This window comes from Choloepus didactylus, chromosome 8 (assembly GCF_015220235.1).
Source record: "Choloepus didactylus isolate mChoDid1 chromosome 8, mChoDid1.pri, whole genome shotgun sequence".
In the NCBI taxonomy this organism is placed as follows: domain Eukaryota; kingdom Metazoa; phylum Chordata; class Mammalia; order Pilosa; family Megalonychidae; genus Choloepus; species Choloepus didactylus.
Genome location: NC_051314.1, coordinates 82,719,283 through 82,739,756, shown reverse-complemented (window position 1 = coordinate 82,739,756; position 20,474 = coordinate 82,719,283). Strand labels below are relative to the sequence as shown.

The 20,474-nt window shown below is 48.9% G+C and overlaps 1 protein-coding gene across 1 annotated transcript; it reads right to left on the bottom strand.

The window, feature by feature from the left end:
* Positions 1–11,250: 11,250 nt before the first annotated feature.
* Positions 11,251–16,877, bottom strand: KRT3 (keratin 3). The gene is made up of 9 exons (XM_037845223.1): positions 16,290–16,877; positions 15,001–15,221; positions 14,353–14,413; positions 13,901–13,996; positions 13,429–13,593; positions 12,852–12,977; positions 12,310–12,530; positions 11,934–11,968; positions 11,251–11,525 (listed from the first exon to the last, which is right to left on the bottom strand). The coding sequence occupies exons 1-9, from the start codon at positions 16,875–16,877 to the stop codon at positions 11,251–11,253; spliced, it is 1,788 nt and encodes a 595-aa protein (XP_037701151.1).
* Between the last annotated feature and the right edge of the window lie 3,597 nt (positions 16,878–20,474).

Genomic DNA, 20,474 nt, shown 5'->3' with positions numbered 1-20,474 from the left:
GGTGAGAGAGCTTGAGGGTGAGCTAGAGATCACGTAGCAAGAGCTGAGAGGGATGAAGGCAGAGGATAGGGACGACGGAGGAGACTGGTCTTTATATACCAAGAAGTTTGGCTTGATAGAAGAAGACGCAAGCAATTAGCTGAGAGTCATCTTGGGTTTGGTTTGCCTCCCAGGCAATAAGTTACTTCTAAATTCCCAACACACCTCTAAGATAATCCTCTGAACCAAATGGCTTTGCTTTCTTAACTTAATCACCCAAACTTGCCTCAGTTGACAAAAGACTGGAGCTCTCCTCCCTCCTTTCACGTGATTTCTTCAAGGGTCTAAGGGAACCCAAGCAGTGCCTGGTACAGCAGGATGGGTTGGGTTTAGACACAAGGGGATTAGAAGCCGCTAAGCCCCATGACACAGGGCGTGAAGAATGGGTAACCTCTTCCAGGTGGGCTGGGTCACTCCCTGCAGTGCCAATATGCCCAGGGACTCAGGCAGGGGACTTGAGCTGTTTCTCCCACCACCGGCATGGCCTCTCGATGGCATGTCCCCTATGGCCACCGCTTCAGAGACGTGTCAAGAGGAGGGCCTGGAGTGCGGTGAGGTGGAAGGAGGGCTGGAGGGGTGTGCATTGACCTCACAGGGTCCACTTTACCACCTCCTCAGCCCCTCCCAAAGGCATCCACCTAAGCAGGCCTGTAGTTCGAGCTGGGAAAAGCTGCTTATGGGAAAGGAACGAAAGTGGAGAGCAAATGGCTGACCCATGGAAAAAGGGGAGGGTCAAGATATGGAGCAAACAAGTATACATCTTGGGGAGTCAGAGGGGAGAGGGGACATGTGCTGGGGAGGGGTCCCAGACCAAGACCCTCTACCCACCATCCTGCACTGAGAGCAAGTGATGTTTGGATCCAGAAGCAAGAGGGGACAGAATGGAGGACCCCCCCACAGCAGGCTGGTTGAGTCAGCTCAAGGACCCCATTCCTCTTAGGATGGGAGTGGGGGAATGTGTGCTGCATCCAGTTCCCAGTTCAGATCTGGTGCCCTTAGGATCTCTTCCCACCACTACCACTTGTTTGGGTTAGATACCCTTCCCTATTTTCCCACCACACCCTTGAGTTTTCCCTTCATGCCCTGACATAAAGAATTGTACTTACCTGTTTACTTGTCAGTATATCTCCTCTACATTCTGAGCTCCTCAAGAGAAGGGGCTGAGTTTTACTCAACCTAAGTCTCCAGCCTCTAATATAAGATAAGCACACCACAAGCATGTTTTAATGATTGATAATTGGTGTCTAAGAATATAAATATGCAGCCCCAGGTCCTACCACAATCCTAAGGAATAAAAAACTCCAGGGGAAGGGCATGAGTGTTTATATTTTTAACAAGCCCCCATCACCTCCCATGTAATCCTTATGGTTCCGGAAGTTTGGGAGGCCTGGGTCCTGCCAAGGGATGTTCCATCTGAGCCTACGGTATGAAGGAATGGAGGGCAAGGACACAGATACATAACTGCTCTGACTCCTGAGAGCTCAACCATCCCCCATCCCCTTGCAACACCCACCTCCGTACCCAACCACACCACACATGGCAAAAGTGAATTCTCAGGTTGTCTTCCACATACAGGACCTCACAAGCTATGACAGAAGCAGGAGGGATTGATTCTAGACTCCCAGAGAAATGGGTGGTTGGCAGACCTCCAGGACTCCAGTCAAAGGCAGCAAGCCCTCCATCTCTCTGGGATGGTTTCCCAACAAGCCAAATGAGAGCAGAGGACTGGTCTGAATGACCCTGGAGAACCTTAAGGTCAGCAATTTCCAGGACTCTAGAACTCATTCTCAGTTGTCTATTCTGCCAGGTGTCTGGAGCCAATCTATCTGGGTTAGAAGCCCAGCTCTACCACTCACTAGCTATTTGAACTTGGCAAGTTACTTAACTTTTATGTCTCAGTTTCTTCAACTGTAAACTGGGGATAATAATACCAGGCAATCCATGAGGTTATTGTGAGCGTGAAATAAGTGAAGATAAGATGCTTAGAACAGGGCTTGGCATACAGTAGGTGCTGTATGTTTAGCTACTACTGCCAGTATTCTACTACCGGACATAGGGGAAGGGAATCCTGGCTCTTCCCAGGATGACTTTGCACCCCTGGGAAACTCATCGGAGAATGGTAGGAAGAGGAAGTCAAATATGAGTGGAGAGTAAGGAGGCCAACCCAGGGTAGTATATAGAGCAAGATAGAGACTCCCACTGAGACAGACCCATGGGGGTTATGATTTAATACCTAAGTCTGTGTTCTTATCTGTCAAGTCCCTTCCCAGCTCAGTGTTTGTGCTGAGCCACGCAGGATGCAATAGAAGTGAAAGTCCTTTGGAAATTATGAAATGCCGCACAAGGTAGCTGTGGGCTAACAGAAAACCTGTCTTCGTGGACTTTAGAAGACCAGGGTTCAAATCCCACATCTACCTGTCACTATGCAGTAACCTTGGACAGAGTACTTGACTTCTTCAAGCCTCTCTTTCCTTATTTGTAAAATGAGGCTTCTACTCTACCCTGCAGGATTGTTCTTGAGATTAAAATACATAGTGTCCAGCAATAAATGTCTGACGTTTTTGAATAATTATCCATCTATAGGTAATCCACAAAGGGGCTCCTGTTTTGGATTCTTCTATGACATATTTACTCCACCCATCAATTGGATGCCAATCCCTCCTGGCAAGACTTTGCTCATATTCTTTGTAATTCCTTTAAAGGCAGAAGATCAAATGTCCTTCCTGAAAAGAAAGCTGAGCCAGGCTGATCTGAAGCCCCAGGTGAGAGCCCAAAGCAGCCAGATCAGACATCAGTGTCTCCCATTTCCTTTCCCTCCCTTGGCTCCAGCTCTGGGGCAGCAGGTGGCAGCTTCCTAAGTGTGGCTGGCATAGGCTGGGGAAGAGTGATAGAGAGAGAGATGGGCAGAGCACAAATCACAGTTCTGGGTTGGGTTCCCCTAATCCATGTCTCCCAAGCCTGCCAAAGCAGCGCTTATTTAGCAGGGCAAGGTTGTTTGCTCAGCAATTGACCAAAGCCAGAATTGCCATCCTCAGAAATATTCCTTTTATCCACTGCAGAATCTTTAAGAGTGGTGGTATCTACGGGGGCTGTCTCAGTTCTACTCTCTCCCCTGCTGGAACCTTCTGGGTAAAGTTTGCCAGGTGGCTGACCTCTCTAGATCCTCATTTCCCCATTTTAAAATCGGGAAAATTGTCACCAAGCAGAGTTATTCCCTCTAACCAAATTGTGCTCCAGTGTTCAAACTGCAGTGAGAACACTTAAGAGTTGCCTCTAACGTAATTGTGAGTGGAAGGATGAACCCTTAGACAGAATCACCACTGGGTCAAAGTGAGCAGACAGCCCTCTCTACCCAGGAGCTGCTGAGGGGAAGGGTGATAATTGCTGCTCCTTTATACATATAGATTTGCAAATTCAATTTTCAAGTTAATTGTTCATTCATTCTCAAAACAAGGAAAATGAACAATCATTCTGAGTGTGCTCCTCCCGGCTCAGTATCAGCACTCTTTCCTCCTTTTTATCATATTAAAATTAAAACATCTCACTACTGAAATAATTTTATTTAAAAATGAACAGTAAAATGTATTGCCGTTTAGAACAAGCTCACTGTGATGGTTAGGTTCATGTGTCAACTTGGCCAGGTGATGATGCCCAGGTGTCTGGTCAAGCAAGCACTGGCCTAACCATTACTGCAAGGACATTTGCAGCTAGTAAATAAACCAGAAGGCTGGTTTATTAAATCGTAAATTAATTGACTGCATCTCTGAGTGATTACATCAATGAAAGGCATGTCTTCCACATGAGAGAATTCAATCAGGTGGATTTAACCAATCAGTTGATGACTTTTAAGGGAGAAGAGAAAGAACCTTCACTTCTTCAGCCAGTCAGCCCTTCCTGGGGAGTTCATTGAAGACCTTCATCAGAGTTGTGAGCTCGCTGCCTGTGTTATGGAATTTGGACTCGCGCATCCCCACAGTTGTGTGAGACACTTTCATAAAAGCTCAATTTTGCAGATATCTCCTAATGATTCTGTTTCCCTAGAGATCCCTGACTAATACACTCCCTTTATAGCTAAAGCTCAATAAGTACAATCAGGTCCCTTTGTTACTAAGTCTTAGCTGATAGTAAGCACAATTTATTCTAAATTTGGTCTTATCTCTAGACTTGATTAAAATATTCTTGATTAAAATACTACTAAATTCTTGTCTCATACTTGGATCTCACCCAGGGCTTGTCCAGGGCAGTAGTCTGTGCCTCAGCATGGCCTTGATAAAAGGGTTCTGGGACCAAATAAATTTGGGAAATGCAAATTCTGTGTCTCTCTCAGGGTTTTAATAAAGTTCATTCTCAAATTAAGAAGTCCTGCAGAAAAGAACCCTTTTCATTTACTTAATCAGAGCTGCCCAAACATACTTAACAACAAAACCTTTTGTCTTAACCCCTATTAACATTCTGTCAAATACACTTGGGGAAACACTAGTCCAATTTCCCATCAAGATGGATGAGAATGTGGAGGTAGACCAACCATGGGAGTCTGAGTGTAAAGTCAAGGTCAAGAAGACTTCCCTGAACCGTGGAGAGAAAGCACTTGCCCTGAGGTCTGACTCTACCATCAAGATATATTTCTTCCCAGCTGTGGATCCGGCTGGGTCTTCCTAAAAGCCATCAGTGTACTGCTAATTCAAGAAGAGCTTCCCCTCAGGAAGCGCCATGGGATGGGGACCTCATCCTTGTCATTGGCGTGCTAGATGTTCTGGAACTCCAATGACAGCCCCTCCTCCATAGCTTCCCTTGCAGCTGGGAGAGGTGGAAAGCATAGACACTTTGGAGTTAGACAGGCCTGTGTTCCAATCCCAGTTCTTCAGTTGCACGGCTTTGGGCAAGTCCCTTTACCCTCTGGGTCTTAGTTTTCTGTCTGCTACTTGGGGATGGCCATAGCTCCCTCATAGGATTGCAGTGAGGACTGGAGGAGGTCATGTCAGAAGGCCCTCAGTGCACAGCAGGTGCCCCACGCCCGGTGGCCCTGTCGTGATGATGCCCATGTCCAAGGCCCTCCTGGAGGTATGAGTTTGGAGGCTGAAGGAGGGAGTTTGAAGGGGTAGATCAGTTTAGGGTCAATGCAGCATTGAAGTTCATGATCATTTTCACATAAAGTTGCAAGACATCATAGCATCTGTTTTGGGAATTACATAAAAGCCACTCTTCCCTGCCTGGGCAAGCAAGGTTCCCAGCACAGGGGCTCATCAATAATGCAATCCATCAACCAACGTTTATCACACTGCTGCATACTTCTCAGAATTGAGGGGACTGTATTTTAGTGAAAATAATTTCTCTTTGAAATCTTTATCAATGGTACTTTGGTAAAGATCAGGCCTCCTACTGCCTATCAGTGATCAGAATATCAAAATAGCTCCCATTGACTAAGTGCCGTATAACAAACCCTAAATTTGGTTTTTTACAAGTATCCTTTCTAACTGCCAGAGAAACTCTCCAAGGTCAGAATCGTCAATCACATGGTACAGATGAGGACACTGAGGTTTAGTGAGGTTAACTTGACTGGAATTTTAATCAGACTTTCTAACTCTGAAGTCTGCCATAAATTCATGGACTTTTTTTTTTTTTTTTTGGTGGGGGGGGTGCAGCGGTGGGGCAGGGGGTGCTTCTGCAAGTTAATTACACCCTCAAGTGAAAAGCTCATTTTGACATTTAAAGAAACCACCCATGGAATGTGATGAATATGTCTGTCTTGAAGCCTCCACCTATGTTAATGAAATAGTTTTAAACCTTATGAATTCCTCTTTGGCATCAAAGAGAAGAAGCAGCCATGGTTACCAAGGTATTCCCGCCCATCAATCCCTCGGGCTTCTCCCTCTAGAGATCGGAATTCTCCAGAGGAGCAGGTGGACCTTCCACACCCCCAAGGGTGCCAAGGGTGCCGGTAAAAGAGAGGACATCCTGGAGGCTGAGAAGTCAACAGACCCCTCTTGGCAGCAGAGCACTTTGGTTACAAGTGTAGGCTTTGGATTTGAGGCCCAGAGCTGCCACTTCCCGGCGGTGAGATGCCAGGCAAGCTGCTCTGCCTCTGTACACCCTGGTTTCCTCGTCTGGAAAATGAGGATAATTACCACCTGACTCCTGTGATGGTTGTAAGGATTAAATGAGATGACAAGTGCAAAATGCCCCATCTGTAACTTGCACCAGGAAACACCGAACAAAAGTTAATTAATCATGTTGTTTGTGTTAAATTTGTCAGGACAGCAATAGGCTTTGAGAGTCTACCCTGCCCTTTTCAAACACATCGTTAGCTCAGGGAAGTTCACGGTGCCTGCCTGCCGTGTGCCAGGTTCAGTGCTGGGCACTGGGGGGCACATCTGTCCCTTCGAGTACCTTCCATTCTAGTGGGGGACACGGATACAAAAACTAGTCATTTTAATACAATGTGGCATGTGATAAAAAGGGGAAAGCAAGTGCCATGGGAGCACAGCAGACAGATGTTCCGTGCCATGTAGCGTCCAAGAAAGCCTTCAGGAGGCAGTGCCTGAGTGATCTTCAAGGACGAGTAAGGGCTTTCGGGTGGAAGGTGCAGATTAGCAAAGGCATAAGGGCATAAAACAGCCTGGTTTATACCAGAACCTCAAGCACTGCACAAGTCAATAGCATAGGTCTGGAACATACCCGCAGAAGGCCACATTATCACAACCACAAGGTTGTTTCTTATATCTTCGCACAGAATAAAAGAGCGTTTCTATTTCAAAACAAACCAAAAAACTTAAAATTTTATGCCTTTCTCAAATTCAGAAGAGTCTATACACTTTATACTCACTCAGCTCTAACCATTATCACTCTAGCTGACGGTGCTTTTCTAAGGAGAGGGGACCTCTTGCTTTGGTGCAGCATTTCTCAACAGTGGCAATATTAACATTTTGGGCTAGATTATTCTTTGTCACAGGGGATAGTCCTGTGCATTGTAGGACGTTTAGCAGCATCCCTGGTGTCTACTCACTAGAGGACTTCAGTACCCTACAGTTGTGACAACCAAAAATGTCTCCAGATATTGCAAATGTCCCTGGGGGTGGGGAGGGGGACAATAACACCAGCTGAGAACACTGCTTTCATGCCATCTAGAGCCATCCTTTCCTGCCCCCATCTTTTCCAGGGGTCGGCGGAGCTGTCACCATTCAGTCACTGTGGAGTCCGGGGTGTCAGATTGCCCCACCACACCTCTTTCAACCCACCTTCAGCCTTCAGCCTGGGCCAGCAGAGTTGGCGGTGATTAGATTGATCTTAGGCAAAACAGAGATGTGCCTTGTGCAGTTTTCACGCCAGAGGGGATGGGAGGCAGAGTGGTACAGATAAAATAGAGTTACAATATGTAAAGAAGTATTTTCAGAACTTGATTGAGTGAGTTTTTCCCAGTCGTCCCAAGATTATTGCAAAGTGTCCTCATTTCTGGTCTTTGTCAGCAGAGAGAGAATAGACCTGGACCAACACGCTTAAAAGGCAGGGAAACGAGGCAGCCCAAATCCCAGAAGATGAAATTTCTGATGGTTGGCTAAAATAAAAAAAACCCACCCAGCTGCAGGGAAAACAAAGAGGCACAGTAGAGATTAACCTACAAATTATACAAAGCTTTATATGCAAACCCTGACCACCACTGGCAAGTGCTTAATTTCTTTCAGATTCTTCTGGGAAACAAGCGTCTGGTTTCCTTAACTGCGCTTTTGGTGAATGTGTCACCACCACTGTTGATACATGCTCTGGCCTGTAGCGTGTGTTCCAGGCGGAGATAGAAGGAAATAACCTGAAATCGAAAACACACCTTGGTCTCCTTAATGTCAAGGGAAGTGTGAACCGGTGAGCTGACAAGCTCTTACAACAGGATGGTGCTGTTTTGAGCATACTTTTCAGTTGGGGGGTGGGGTGGGGCATTCACGGTACATGGCAAAGAGGAATGGATAGAGGACATGGTTGCTCCGTGTCATAACTGGAGGATGTACCATTCCATACCCAAGAAGAGAGATATGGAACTAAGCAGAGAGGGAAAAAAGAAGTATTTAGCCCTTAACCAATGACCCCCAAGTCCTGGTTTAAGGCCCCAGACATAGAAGTTGGCATCATTCGACATCTGTGAGTTCCCCACTGTGGACACACAACGTGCCTTAGAGGGTTGGAAAAGGATGGTCGGCAGAGCACCAACTTCCTCCCTACTCGGAGAATGAAAAGTCTGGTCAAGTACAAGAAAACAAACCCAAGCCCAGAAACTTAAGAGCACTCAAAAAATCAACATGTAATTTTACAAAGAAATTAGGTAAGTGCTGAGGCGAAAGGAGGCAAGTTGCACTCAGAATCAGATAAAGCTTCCTGGGGGGTGTTTTCAGCCTGGATTAGAAACAATCAGGACAGGGCTGGGACCAGCGTCCCCCTTAGCATGGAGCTAACTCCTCCTTCAGTCTCGGGTCCTGGCGTCAAGGTCACCCGTCCTGGCCATCCCTTCTAGACAATGAAGCCTCCACCAGGAATGACAATGAATGCCAGTCCACCCTTGGCTACTCTGTCCTTTGAGAAGCTGCACGGACTGACCCCAGCCACTAGAGGCTACTAGGGAGTGGTGGTCTCCCGGGAGCCCCCGCATGCTGAACAAGGGCCGGTGGGCATAGGTTCGAGTCCACAGAGGAGCAGCAAAGGAAAAGAGGCCACTGTTTGAATGGGGGACTTGAGAGCAGTGTCCCCAGGAAGGCCGGGCCTGCTCTGGGCTTTCCTGGGAGCCAATCTAGAAACTCCTTGGCTTCTCCAGTGGAGGCACTCTGAAAGCTTATACCAGGCTCTACTGCCTGGCTGACTGTCCTCCAATCTGTGACTCTAAATACCTGGCTTCCCTGGGGCTCATCCTGGCTCTCTCTCCCTCTTTCTTTGAGATCATCAGTTTCTGTGGCTTTACAAACTACCCTGACAATCCTTATGCTGAGAGTGTCCAAAGGTGACTCTCCAGCCCTGATGGGCCTCCCCTCTGATGCCACACTCACATCTCCAACTGTAGTCTGGGCATCTCCATCTGGCTGTCTCGTGAGCAGTTCACGCTTGTCTAAAGAAGAGCTCTTGAAGTTCCTCCTCAGACCCATCCATCCTCCCATCCCTCTGCCCACCTAGGTCAATGGCACCACAGCCACCCACGCTCACACCAGGAATCTGGGTTTCATGGCTGAATCTCCCCTCTCTCCTACCCCTTGCATCCATTCCATGAGCAAGTCCTGTCAGTTCCCCACTGCAATTTGTTCTGCTTTTCTCTCCATACACCAGTCACAACTTGAGATTATTGTATTCATTTGTGTGTTTACTTGGCTTTTGTTGAGCTGCCATATTAGAATGAAAGCAGGGGCAATGTCTGATTTCTGCTCACTAATGTATCTCTACCATTTAACCCAGCACATGACAGAGAGTAAATGCTTAATGAATATTGGTTGAATAAATGAAGGAAGGAATTAATGAACGCTTGGTCCAGGGTGAAGCAGCTGCCCCATAATAAGCCAGGCACCTGCTCATAGGGCCAACCTTCTAGGCTGGTCAGCACCGAGTCTCACCACCCATCTACCAACCTCTTTTCCATAGAGGGATGCCAACCCGAAAAGTCACCTTTCTGCCCAAAATTGAGGCAACAGCTACTACATTCCACCTTCTTCAAAAAGCCTTCCTGGAGGATCAGAATGGAACAGGCAATTCCATAGTGAATTTCCATACTGAATCTCTTCAACCTTCTGCTGCTGTTTCTGTTTGTTTAACTGTCATTCCCGTTCCCTGAAATAAATTCCTCTTTGGCCTAGGATGGAAAATATTGCTTCCCTGGCCTGGCCTGCCTGGCTATATGTTTCAGTCCCACCGCCTGTGTGTTCTCTGGGTTCCCGGGCAGCAGAGTAGCTTCAGCCTCGGATTCCGGGGGGCAAGTGGAACGAGTTCGGAGCTCAGAACACTTGGTTCAGTTGTGCACGGCGTGTGGCCTTAAGTGCTGCTCCTCTCCCAGCCTCTGGCTGCTCCTTACAGATGAAGGTCGTGGACTCCTTGAGCCTGAGTCCAGCCTGTGACCTCCTGTTCTCCTGGCCAGTTAACAGTTCATCAGGGCTTCCTGATGCCAGGGCAGAGGCCCCTCTACCAGCCAGCACCTCCCATGGTGGGGGTGCACAACTGGCAGCCCAGAGCACACTAGGGCAATGCTCAGTGCAGGGTGTTTTTGAGGGATATTAATAGCTATTTACCTGGAGGGGGATCCTTTGTGGAAAATGCTGGGCTAAAGAAAGATAACAGGTTTTCTTTGCTACAGGGCTTATCAGAAACTCTGTGTGCTCCAAAGAGAGAAGACTAAGATTCAGTGGACATGGAACCCCTTACTGTAGTGTTTCTCGATGGACTGGCCCAGACTTTGAAATGGGCCACTCTCAGGGAATCTCGCAGTGCTTCTGGGGTTCTAGCAGCTCCCACTTTCCCCAGCGGGCCTTGATGGGGAAAGGATTTCAGCATGCCAGCAGGAGTGGGGGCTGGCAGCATGAGAAGAAATTCTCTAAGCCCCTCAGCACCCCAAGACCCACTTAGACTCCCCCAAATCAGAGAGGGCAGGGAGAAGACAGACACCTGCCTAGCCCAGTCTTCCTCCTTGAGAACTGTGAAGCCACACGGCCTCGTGGAGGGACCCTGCCACCGTGGTCAAAGAGTAAATGAACAGCCAGAACTTGCCCATTTAGATTCCATATAACAGCCGTAGGGACCGCTGCCCTGGTTTCAGAGGACTAGTGCTCCAGCCCTCTGTGGCCGCAGAGCCATGTGACAAAGGTGAAAGGCAAGGAGACCAGGGAGATGACAAGAGAAGCAGAGAAAACTCAGAGGCCCGGTGTGAAACGCAATGCACTTTATTGGCGACAGAACGGAGGGACAGAGGGAGCAGCATGTTATGTACATCAGAACTAAGGTGACCATCCCACCCAGGGAGAGGACCCCAAGGGCAGCGGAAGGCCACACCTGGGCAATCTCAGATGAGCCACGGAGAGAAGAGCCTGAAATTCTCGTGGCTGGGTTTGGCCAGGGACCTGGATGGAGGAGCGAGAGACCCCCAGCCTTCTAGCTCCAAAGAGCCGCTTGCCCCGGGGGTTGCTGATGTCGTGCGGAGAGGGGCGATGGGGAGGGGAGGCGCTGGGGTGGCTGCGATGCGGAGCGTGCCATTTATCTTTAGCGGCGCTGGGAGGACTGGGAGAACTTGACGCTGCTGGAGCTGCCGCCCCGGTTACTGCCGATGCTGAATCCTCCGCTGCTGATCCCACAGCGACCCCCGGAGCCAGAGCCAAAGCCGCTGCCGCCACCGAAACCACTGCCGCAGCCGAATCCGCTACCACCTCCCAGGCCAAAGCCGCTGCCTGCACCACCTCCCACTCCGAAGCCACCGCCGTATCCGCCTCCATAACCACCTGCCGAGGCAGAGGTGGTGCTGCTGCTGCTGACCACGGCTGCAGGGGGAGAGGACAGTACAGCGATCAGTGCCCCAGCTCCCATGTCACTGTATTGTAATAGTGACTCACTGGGCCCAGGATAACTGGGAGGAGACCAAGGCAGCTTTGCATGGGATGACCGTTATTCACTTCCATTGTGTTAGGGCATTATGAATTGGCCAATGGTTTCTTCTACAGATGGCCAACTCTTGATGTCGCCCTTGGAAATTATCAGGTCTGAATTTCTCCTTCCCTTAACATATCCCAATTGGATATTCCCCATCTGATGCCACCACCACTACCACCCCCCACCCTATTCCTGAAAAACCCTCCAACGTTCATAAAAATAATTATTTGCTACCACCCTGGATTAGCACAGATAATTGAGAATCAACTCTCATCGTCACAGTTACTTTGGCTACTTACAGATGCTCACAGCATTCTGGCACTCTCCAGACATTCTGTTTGAGAAAGCAAGAAAAGGATGGTTCTGTCACAAAGCAAATCTCCAACAAGTTCATGGATCAAGGTGATGAGCCACAACAAGAACTGAATTCAGAAGCCCAGCAGGTCAGTAACCTTTCTCCACCCTTCTATGGGTGGAGAACATGGGCTGCACGTGTACTTCGGCTATCTATGGAGGGAGAGGGCCAGTAAAGGCAAGTTATTTTCTGCAAGGCCTGTGGAAGGTAGGGACCTGACTGTCCTAAGAAACCTCCACTCCAATTTACTTGGTCACTTAGCTGGCCTCAGCATTTGACGTTGAGTCAGGGGATGGGAGAAGATGGGATTGGAGGCCCACCTGCACTCCTCGCCCTCCAGCAGCTTGCGGTAGGTGGCGATCTCCACGTCCAGGGCCAGCTTGGTGTTCATTAGGTCCTGGTAGTCACGCAGCATCCGGGCCAGGTCATCCTTGGCCTTCTGCAGGGCGACCTCCAGCTCATTCAGCTTGTCCCGGGCATCCTTGAGGGCCATCTCCCCACGCTGCTCAGCATCTGCAATGGCTGTCTGTAGGTTGGCATTCTGGGGCGGGGGGAGGTAAGAGAAGGGGGAGGGTAGTAAGAATGTCACAGGCTCTCTGAGTCTGAGAATGGACTATCCCACAGTAAGCATCTTAAACTTAGGCAACGTCACCCCTCCCCTAGCACCTCCATCTTGTCTCCATCCGTGGAGATATGTCCCTGTGGATTAACCAGCCATCTAGACTCACTTAGTCTTCAAATTCCCTGGAGGTGGATGCTGCCTGCGTCACCTCTGGAAGCCCATTCCAGGCTAGGATTCCTGACATCCTGGCCTCCACCCCTCACCAGGCTGCCCAGGCCCCAATGTCCATCACCATCCCACCTGCTTCTTGATGTTCTCGATCTCCGTCCGCAGCCTCTGGATCATCCTGTTGAGCTCCATGATCTCGCTCTTGGTGCTCCTCAGGTCATCACCGTGCCTGCCAGCCGTGGTCTGCAGCTCTCCCAACTGGAGAACAGAACAGCACATGGAATTTTATTACAACTTTACCTGACTTGCTTCTAGAGCCTCAACATCACCTGCCAAACCTTGAGGTGCTTAGTAAATATTTGTTAAAATGACATTGAATTATGTTTCAGCAAGGACACCTGCAAGGAAGCAGGAAGGGAACACCTAGGTTGTTGCAGTAGAAGATTCTCCCACCCTGCAGTCCCTGAGCAAACTTGGTGACATTATTCAGCCTGGCTGGAGTCTACCCCATGTGGCCTGGCAAGAGACAGCGGAACCAGCTCCCCCCAGAAGGCAGGCAGGACTTTCTGCAACTGAATGACGGACTATGAAAGGGATGTCTTTAAAGTATAGAATGAAGAGAGGTCTATCCATGGACCACTCAGCAGCCCCTCAGGCCACAGCCACCCAAGACCCACAGTAGATCCCCTGAGTGGTGCCCAACACCCACCTTGGTCTGATACAGGGCCTCAGCCTCGGCCTTGCTCCTCTGGGCGATGTCCTCATACTGGGCCTTGACCTCGGCGATGATGCTGTCCAGGTCCAGACAGCGGTTGTTGTCCATGGAGAGGACCACGTTGGTGTCAGACACCTGAGTCTGCATCTGGGACAGCTCCTGCCAACACACAGGGGGCCTGTTCAGTCTCAGGGCCTCTGCGACAAGCACACAGAGGCCCCACAAGACTCCTGACCAGTAGTCCCAGTCACTGATTCTAAGCTCTGAATATGCATCTGTCCCCACTCTGCCCCCAACCACTCAGAGAGCCCCATATCTGCAGCCAATTCTGCAGAACTCCCAAGGGACCTCCTCTCTCAGTTCATCCCAGATCATCTAGATACCAAAATGCTTCAGCCTCAAATCTGAAAACATCTCACCCTCCCTCTGTCCCCTAGTTAGCTCTGGAAGTAGGAAACCTCCTCACCGCTTCATATAAGGTCCTCAGGAAGTTGATTTCACCTATCAGGGTATCCACTTTGGCCTGAAGCTCCACATTGTTCATGTAAGCAGCATCCACATCCTGAGAGAAAGACAGATGCATAAAGGCCTTATTCCACCAAGGACCAGAAAACAAACCACAACTGCACCGAGGAGTCAGAAAAGACCAGTGCTGATGATGGTTCCTCAGCCCAGACCTCTCTCTCTGTAAAGGAGAGAGTCTCATCTCATTGGGATGGTTTTGGCTCAGTCCTCCTTCAAAGCTAAGGATAAATGAACTGGTTCTTTTAGGGATCATTTTAGGCTAAGATGCACCTGGTTTCTGCTTATTCCTCCAACCACCCAAAATTGGCAGTTCTGTGGCAGTGAAGTAAGAAGAGATTTCCCCAACCCCACTGGAAAACTATGATAACATGGAACCTCACACACAGCCCTTACCTTCTTCAGGGTTACAAATTCGTTCTCAGCTGCTGTACGTTTATTAATTTCATCCTCATATCTGTGAAAGGTAAAATGAAATAGCTGAGTTTGGGTTTTGAGGTGGTCATTAACACCACTGTTCATTGAAAGCCTGAGCATTCATCTCTCCTACCCTGTGCCTATCCCACCCCTCTTAGATGATCACATCCTCTTTACTACTTCCTATTAGTAGTATTATGTAGTATTAGTAGTATTATGAACCATCCCAGTTTGCTGCCCAGGGAAATTGTCTTTGTTTTAGCAGTGAAAGTCACACCTCCCAGGAAACCCCTCAGTCCCAGGCAAACCAGACCTCTACCATGAGTTGGCCCAGACGCCTCAGATCCTGGAACCAGGATCCTCCCCAAGCCCCTCCAAACTGGTTCAGGAGGAAGTGCTTCCTCAACTCAAAACTCGTCCCTCTTGACACAATTTTATTTGTCAAGGGCTGTGCTTGGAGAAGGAAGGTGAGGAGGGAACTTTACAAACCAAACTTTCCTCCATGAATATATGGAGAGGAAAATAGGCCAGACAACACCATTGCCCGGTGGTCAGGAGGAATGCAGTGAGGGCTGGGCCTCTGAGACAGTGACCATGGCACCCTCCCACTCCACGCCCCTCGCTCACTTCTTCTTGAAGTCCTCCACCACGTCCTGCATGTTCCTCAGCTCTGTGTCCAGGCGGCTTCTCTCCCCAACAATACTGTCCAGTTGGCTCCGCAGGAAGTTGATGTAGTTCTCAAAAAGGGGTTCGAGGTTGTTAGGGCCTGTGACTGAATTTGTGCCCTGCTGCTGGAGGAGGCTCCACTTGGTCTCCAGGACCTTGTTCTGTTGCTCCAGAAACCGCACCTGCCATGCATTGGGGAAAGCAACATCAGGCAACACTTGTAGCAGAGGAGGGTTGGGGTCTTAACTCGGGTAGAACTGAGTATCTGTATCTCCTGGTTCCCTAGCCCAAAGACAGGCTCCTCCTATCGCTGGAGAGATTATCGTCAGATAGGTGCATCAATCCAAGGCACTAAAGATGCAGCATGGTTTGGAGAGTTGCAAAAGGAAGAAAGATGGGCAAGGGGAACTGAAAGGATCCCCTGCTTGGAAGCAGAATTGTAAAGAACACTCCTCAGTGTTCCTGGGCACTTCATAACTGTATCTGAACTTCCAAAAATGTAGTGTGCACTGCAAAAATATGCATAAACCTCAGCAGCAGTATCTCCAGCTAGGGCTCCTCTGAAAGTCCAGTCCTTCAAAGGATATGAATCACTGGGACCTGATACTCATTGAAATGCCATGATCCAGCATGACACTTCTTTTGAGCCCCAAGAGAGACAGCCCACTGTGAGATATCCTCGCCTGGGGAAGGTCACCTGGCACCCTTCTCTTCCTGACGAGGTTGATTCAGGGTGTGAAGTGAGTGACCAACTTCTCAATAGCCCCTTTGGTATTAAGGTTCCATTTAAACCTCTTTAATCCCTTCTCCAGGGCATCAGCCTCCTTTACACCATGACATGTAGTGAAAAGGGCCACCTGGAAAGCCTCAGAGGACAGCTCACATTTGAGTATCCCCCAGTTCTAGGTCAGACCCTTCTCTGCCAGTGGCTGTGGCCCTTACAACCCCAGCTTCAGCTCAGCTCAGCTCAGCACAGGGCTTCTGGTTTTGCAGACTGGGCCTAGATAAGGCAACAGGTGGGAGATTTGAGCAGATTCAGAAAAGCAGGACTTGGTGATGCTCTTACCCAAATAAGGGGCCATTGTCTTTCTATCCCCTCACTCATTTGGCCATGTGGACAAGGTCATCAGCCCTGAATATCATCCCAGACCCTAGCCTTCTACATAATCCCTCCCCACTCCAAACTGGCCCCTCCAAGACTGATTACATCTGCATGTCAAACTCAAAGACCCAGTGAGCCCCTTCCTTACCTTGTCAATGAAGGAAGCAAACTTGTTGTTGAGGGTCTTGATCTGCTCCCGCTCCTGGGCCTTTACTTGCCCAATCTGGGGGTCAATCTCCACATTGAGGGGCTGTAGGAGGCTCTGGTTGATAGTCACTTCCTGGATTCCACCTGGGAAGCCACCTGGGCCAAAACCACCAGGACCACCAAAGCCACCAGGGCCACCAAAGCCACCAGCTCCTCCAAAGCCACCAGCTCCTCCAAAGCCACCTCCAATTCCTCTACCACCCCCAAAGCCACCACCAAAGCCACCTCCATAGCCACCTCCGTAGCCACCTCCAAAGCCACTGCCACAGATGCTACGTCCTCCACCAAAGCCACCAGCCCTTGAGCCACCGGCCGCCACGCTCATGGAGATGCTCTTGTAGCCACCCAGGTTGTAGAGGCTCTGGCTGCCAAAGCCACCACCTCCGCTCCGGAACCCACAGGCCCCTCCGCTGGCTCCCCGAGAGCGGGCCACACAGCTTATCCTGCTGCTGCCAGAGACCACGGCAGAGCGGCCAGAGAAGCCCTGGCTCCCTCCACTGAAGGACTTCTTGGAGACTTGTCTGTTCATGGTGAGAAAATTTGGTGAAAGGGAAAATGTGAGAGAAGCAGGGACACCAAGAGTCAGAGGAAGAGGGAAGGGGACTGAAGAATTCTGCAGAACAAATCCCTTTATATACATCTGTGGAGGTTGTTGGGCTCAAACAAAAGAGATAATTAATCCCAAATATTATGGGTTGGGTTTGCCTCTGAGGCAATAGTTTGTTCCAGGCTACTAAACACACCTTGAAAATAATCTGAAATGGTAAAGTGCTAAGGTGGCAGACTAACCTGGCAAGGGGGTGGTGCCTGGCGTGGCCCATGCTTGGGCATGACCACCTCCTAGCTTTGTCTCACAGGACCCAGAAGGCATCATCAACTGTGTCAGGTGCTCAGCAGCTGTCAGTCTGCCTGCCAGCCTGCCCCAAGGATCTGCCAGAGCTGGGTTACTCTCTGGGCTCTGGGAAGGATGGAGTAGAAGGTGGGCTGGGAGAGGTTCTGGTTCTCTGGGTGGTGGAGAGAGTGAGCCCACCCTAGGATTCGAGGAGAGTTCTTAACGACTGCTGTGACTTCCTATGAGAAGGGCTGACAGAATTCATTCCATGATCAGCGCACGGTTATTGAGTGCCCCCTATGTGCCCAGCTCTGGGCTGGGTTTGGGGACAAAGTGATGACTTCTCCCACTCCATCCCTGGAAACAAAACCCAGAACTATGGCAAATCTGCCTCCTCAGTTCTCCCTCTACCCCAAGCTTGAGTTCAGAGGCAGCAGCTTTTTGGATCATGACTATCTTCTGAGTAAAAGGAAGTTAGCACCAAGCACTTTGATGAGACTGAAACAATTCAATGGGCCAAGTGTTCATCTTGCTAATTTCTCAGAGACTATATGCTATTGCACATCTTGGCACTTCTCAAAGGCTGTCTTTCTCACTCTCTGCATTTTGACATTTCTCTGGTTTTAACCCAAGTCCCAGGGAACAGGAAACTCGAGATTCAGTCATGAACAAGACTATTTTTGTTTGCAAGTCAGTGAATACAACACACTGAGAATTTCAGCTTTCCTACCTGTCAAAAGAATCAATCCAATAAAGCGATGATTCCATTTGCAAAGTGTCCATTGAGGCTCCACAGGGAATATGAGCACAGCTTTGTGTTACTTCTATACAGAAAACAGCAACTCCACAACTCAGGGTGTGGGGGAGCAGGCCTTGGCTCCAGTCCAAAAAGGAGAAATCAGTGAACAAATACAAAGAATATTTACTGGGCAATCAACTCTGTAGGTTGCTGTGTGGTAGAGAGAAGTAGAGTGGTTTTCAAAGAGCTCACAATCTAGACAGGCCAAACAATACAAGACCATGTAAAACTGTATATATATGTACATCTATATGCATATATAGATATGCACATATATAGATATATGTTCACATGCATGGATATACACATTTATACATATACATATATAGATACATATACACATATATATATAGATATATACATACATATGTATGACCTCTTCCACTCCGTCCCTGGAAACAAAACCCAGAACTATGGCAAATCTGCCTCCTGAGTTCCTCTTCTACCCCAAGCTTTAGTTCAGAGGCAGCAGCTTTTTGGATCATGACTATCTTCTAGGAAAAGGAAAGTTGTGAAAATATGAAGTATCAAAACAGCAGTAAAAAATGGAATCATATAGGAAGGCTTCATGAAGAAGCATAAGCTGAACCTTTTAGGGAGAGCAGGATTTGAACAGAGAGAAAGGTATTCCAGCCTAGGTGTTCAGGAGCCAAGGTTCAGCTTTGAAAATAAGCATGGTTGGGTTCAAGGAGTGGAGACCATGGTGGACTTTGTCATTTTGGGATACCCAGCATCACTGAGTACATTTGGCAAACTTCCCACATTGTGATCCCCACCTTCCTAAAGGTAAAAGCCAGAAAACACATTCCCAGACTCCTTTGCAGCTAGGGTCCAGACCTGTGACCTAGAGTCTTCCACTGAGATGCACCCTTCTGAGACTTGGATTCTGGTGTGGACAGTGTAAGGAGGTGGCTGTGGCAGAGGAGTTGATCATTCTGGAGAGCCCAGTGATGAGGATATCTGTTCTTTGCAGGCAGTGGTGGAGCTCTGTCACCCAGCCCCAAGCATGATAGACCAAAGCAGCAGAGACCACAATGTTTTTACCAGATGTGGCTGAACACGGTTGCAGGGTCCAGAGCACCCAGAGATTTCATGAGCAACAGTAAGCTATGTTCTGTTTACATTTGACAGATTGGATCTGATATTTGCAAGTATGAGCCCTGCCCAATCTGATGAGGAGATAGGCTTGGCTGGAGCAGAGAGGGATTGGGGGAGAGATGCTGAGAACACGATGAGAACAAGGTGGAGGGCCTGCCTTTTGTGCCAGACAAAAATGAGGTTGCTGGATGGCCATGTGTGGCAGTCTGAAGTCCAGGGCAGTGGGTCTCTAGGGTCTCCAGGAATTCTTGAACCCATAGTGGATCAGGGTACCTTGCTGCTCCCACGGGGGGAGACACCAGCCATTGCCAGAGCCCACTGATTTAGAGCCATGTTTGCCATTCCTTTGGAGGGAATTAACTTGGAGAAGAAGCTTTGAGAAGCAACGTCACAATCACCATTGCCATCAGCTAGTCCTAGATCTGGAACCTCCCCAGCATAAGGTAGGAGGAGTATAAAGAAGGACATAATACATACTTATTCTGAGGTCAGGGTAACAGAGAAGACATGGCCTGGTCCATGACGGGACAGGAAGCAAAACAAGATTGGGGAGAACATGAGCAGGACTCGAACGTCAATTTGATTAGAGAGTCATAAGTGATGGCAGCGATGGAAAGGGAGGAGGGAACCAGTGAGCTGAAATTCTTGATGATTGGGTCCAGCCCTCCAAACTTGGGGGAGCTGATAAATGCTTTGAGGAAATGGAGTTTTGGCCAGCACTCACCAGGATTATTCGAAGCTTTTTAGCAAAGTGTCCTAAGTACTTTCTGCCTGGAGAAAAGAATGAGTCACTGGGTTGCAATGTGTAAAATCAGAAGCACAGGATGCTGCAGCCAGGAGGTTGTCCAGTCCACTCCTCTCCCCCCGAGGCAGACACCCACCTGGCCTCTCCTACTCTTTAGGATCCCCATGGAAGGCAATTCATCAAATCGTTTGACTTGCCCAGGCCAGCAAAGCACTACTCTGGCCTGCGGGAGGTCTCCTTGGATCTAGCTTTAACACCTTCTGATCCAGTGGAAGCCTCCCTCCTCTTCATGGCATCAGTGAATTTGGGGTTAGCAGTGGACTCCCGCACCTGTCCACCATCACCACAGCACCACCCCTCTCTGGGTCCGAAGGCCCCTTTGAACATCCAAAACTTGCATTGACGCTCACACGTGCCAGAACTTACACTTTCAGTTTCCTTTGAGGACTTACATTTCTATGAATTTAGCAGTCCTTTTAAAGAAGATTGCATTTTTTTAATCACATACATTCGGAAGATGGCAGTACATATATGTGAAAAGCAAAGCATTTATTCAATCTACAGACATTTGCACATATCTAGATTCTCAAAACCCTTGTGATAATATACCAGCCACCCTAGTAGGGGGACTTCCAGCCGTAGGTCTCAAATC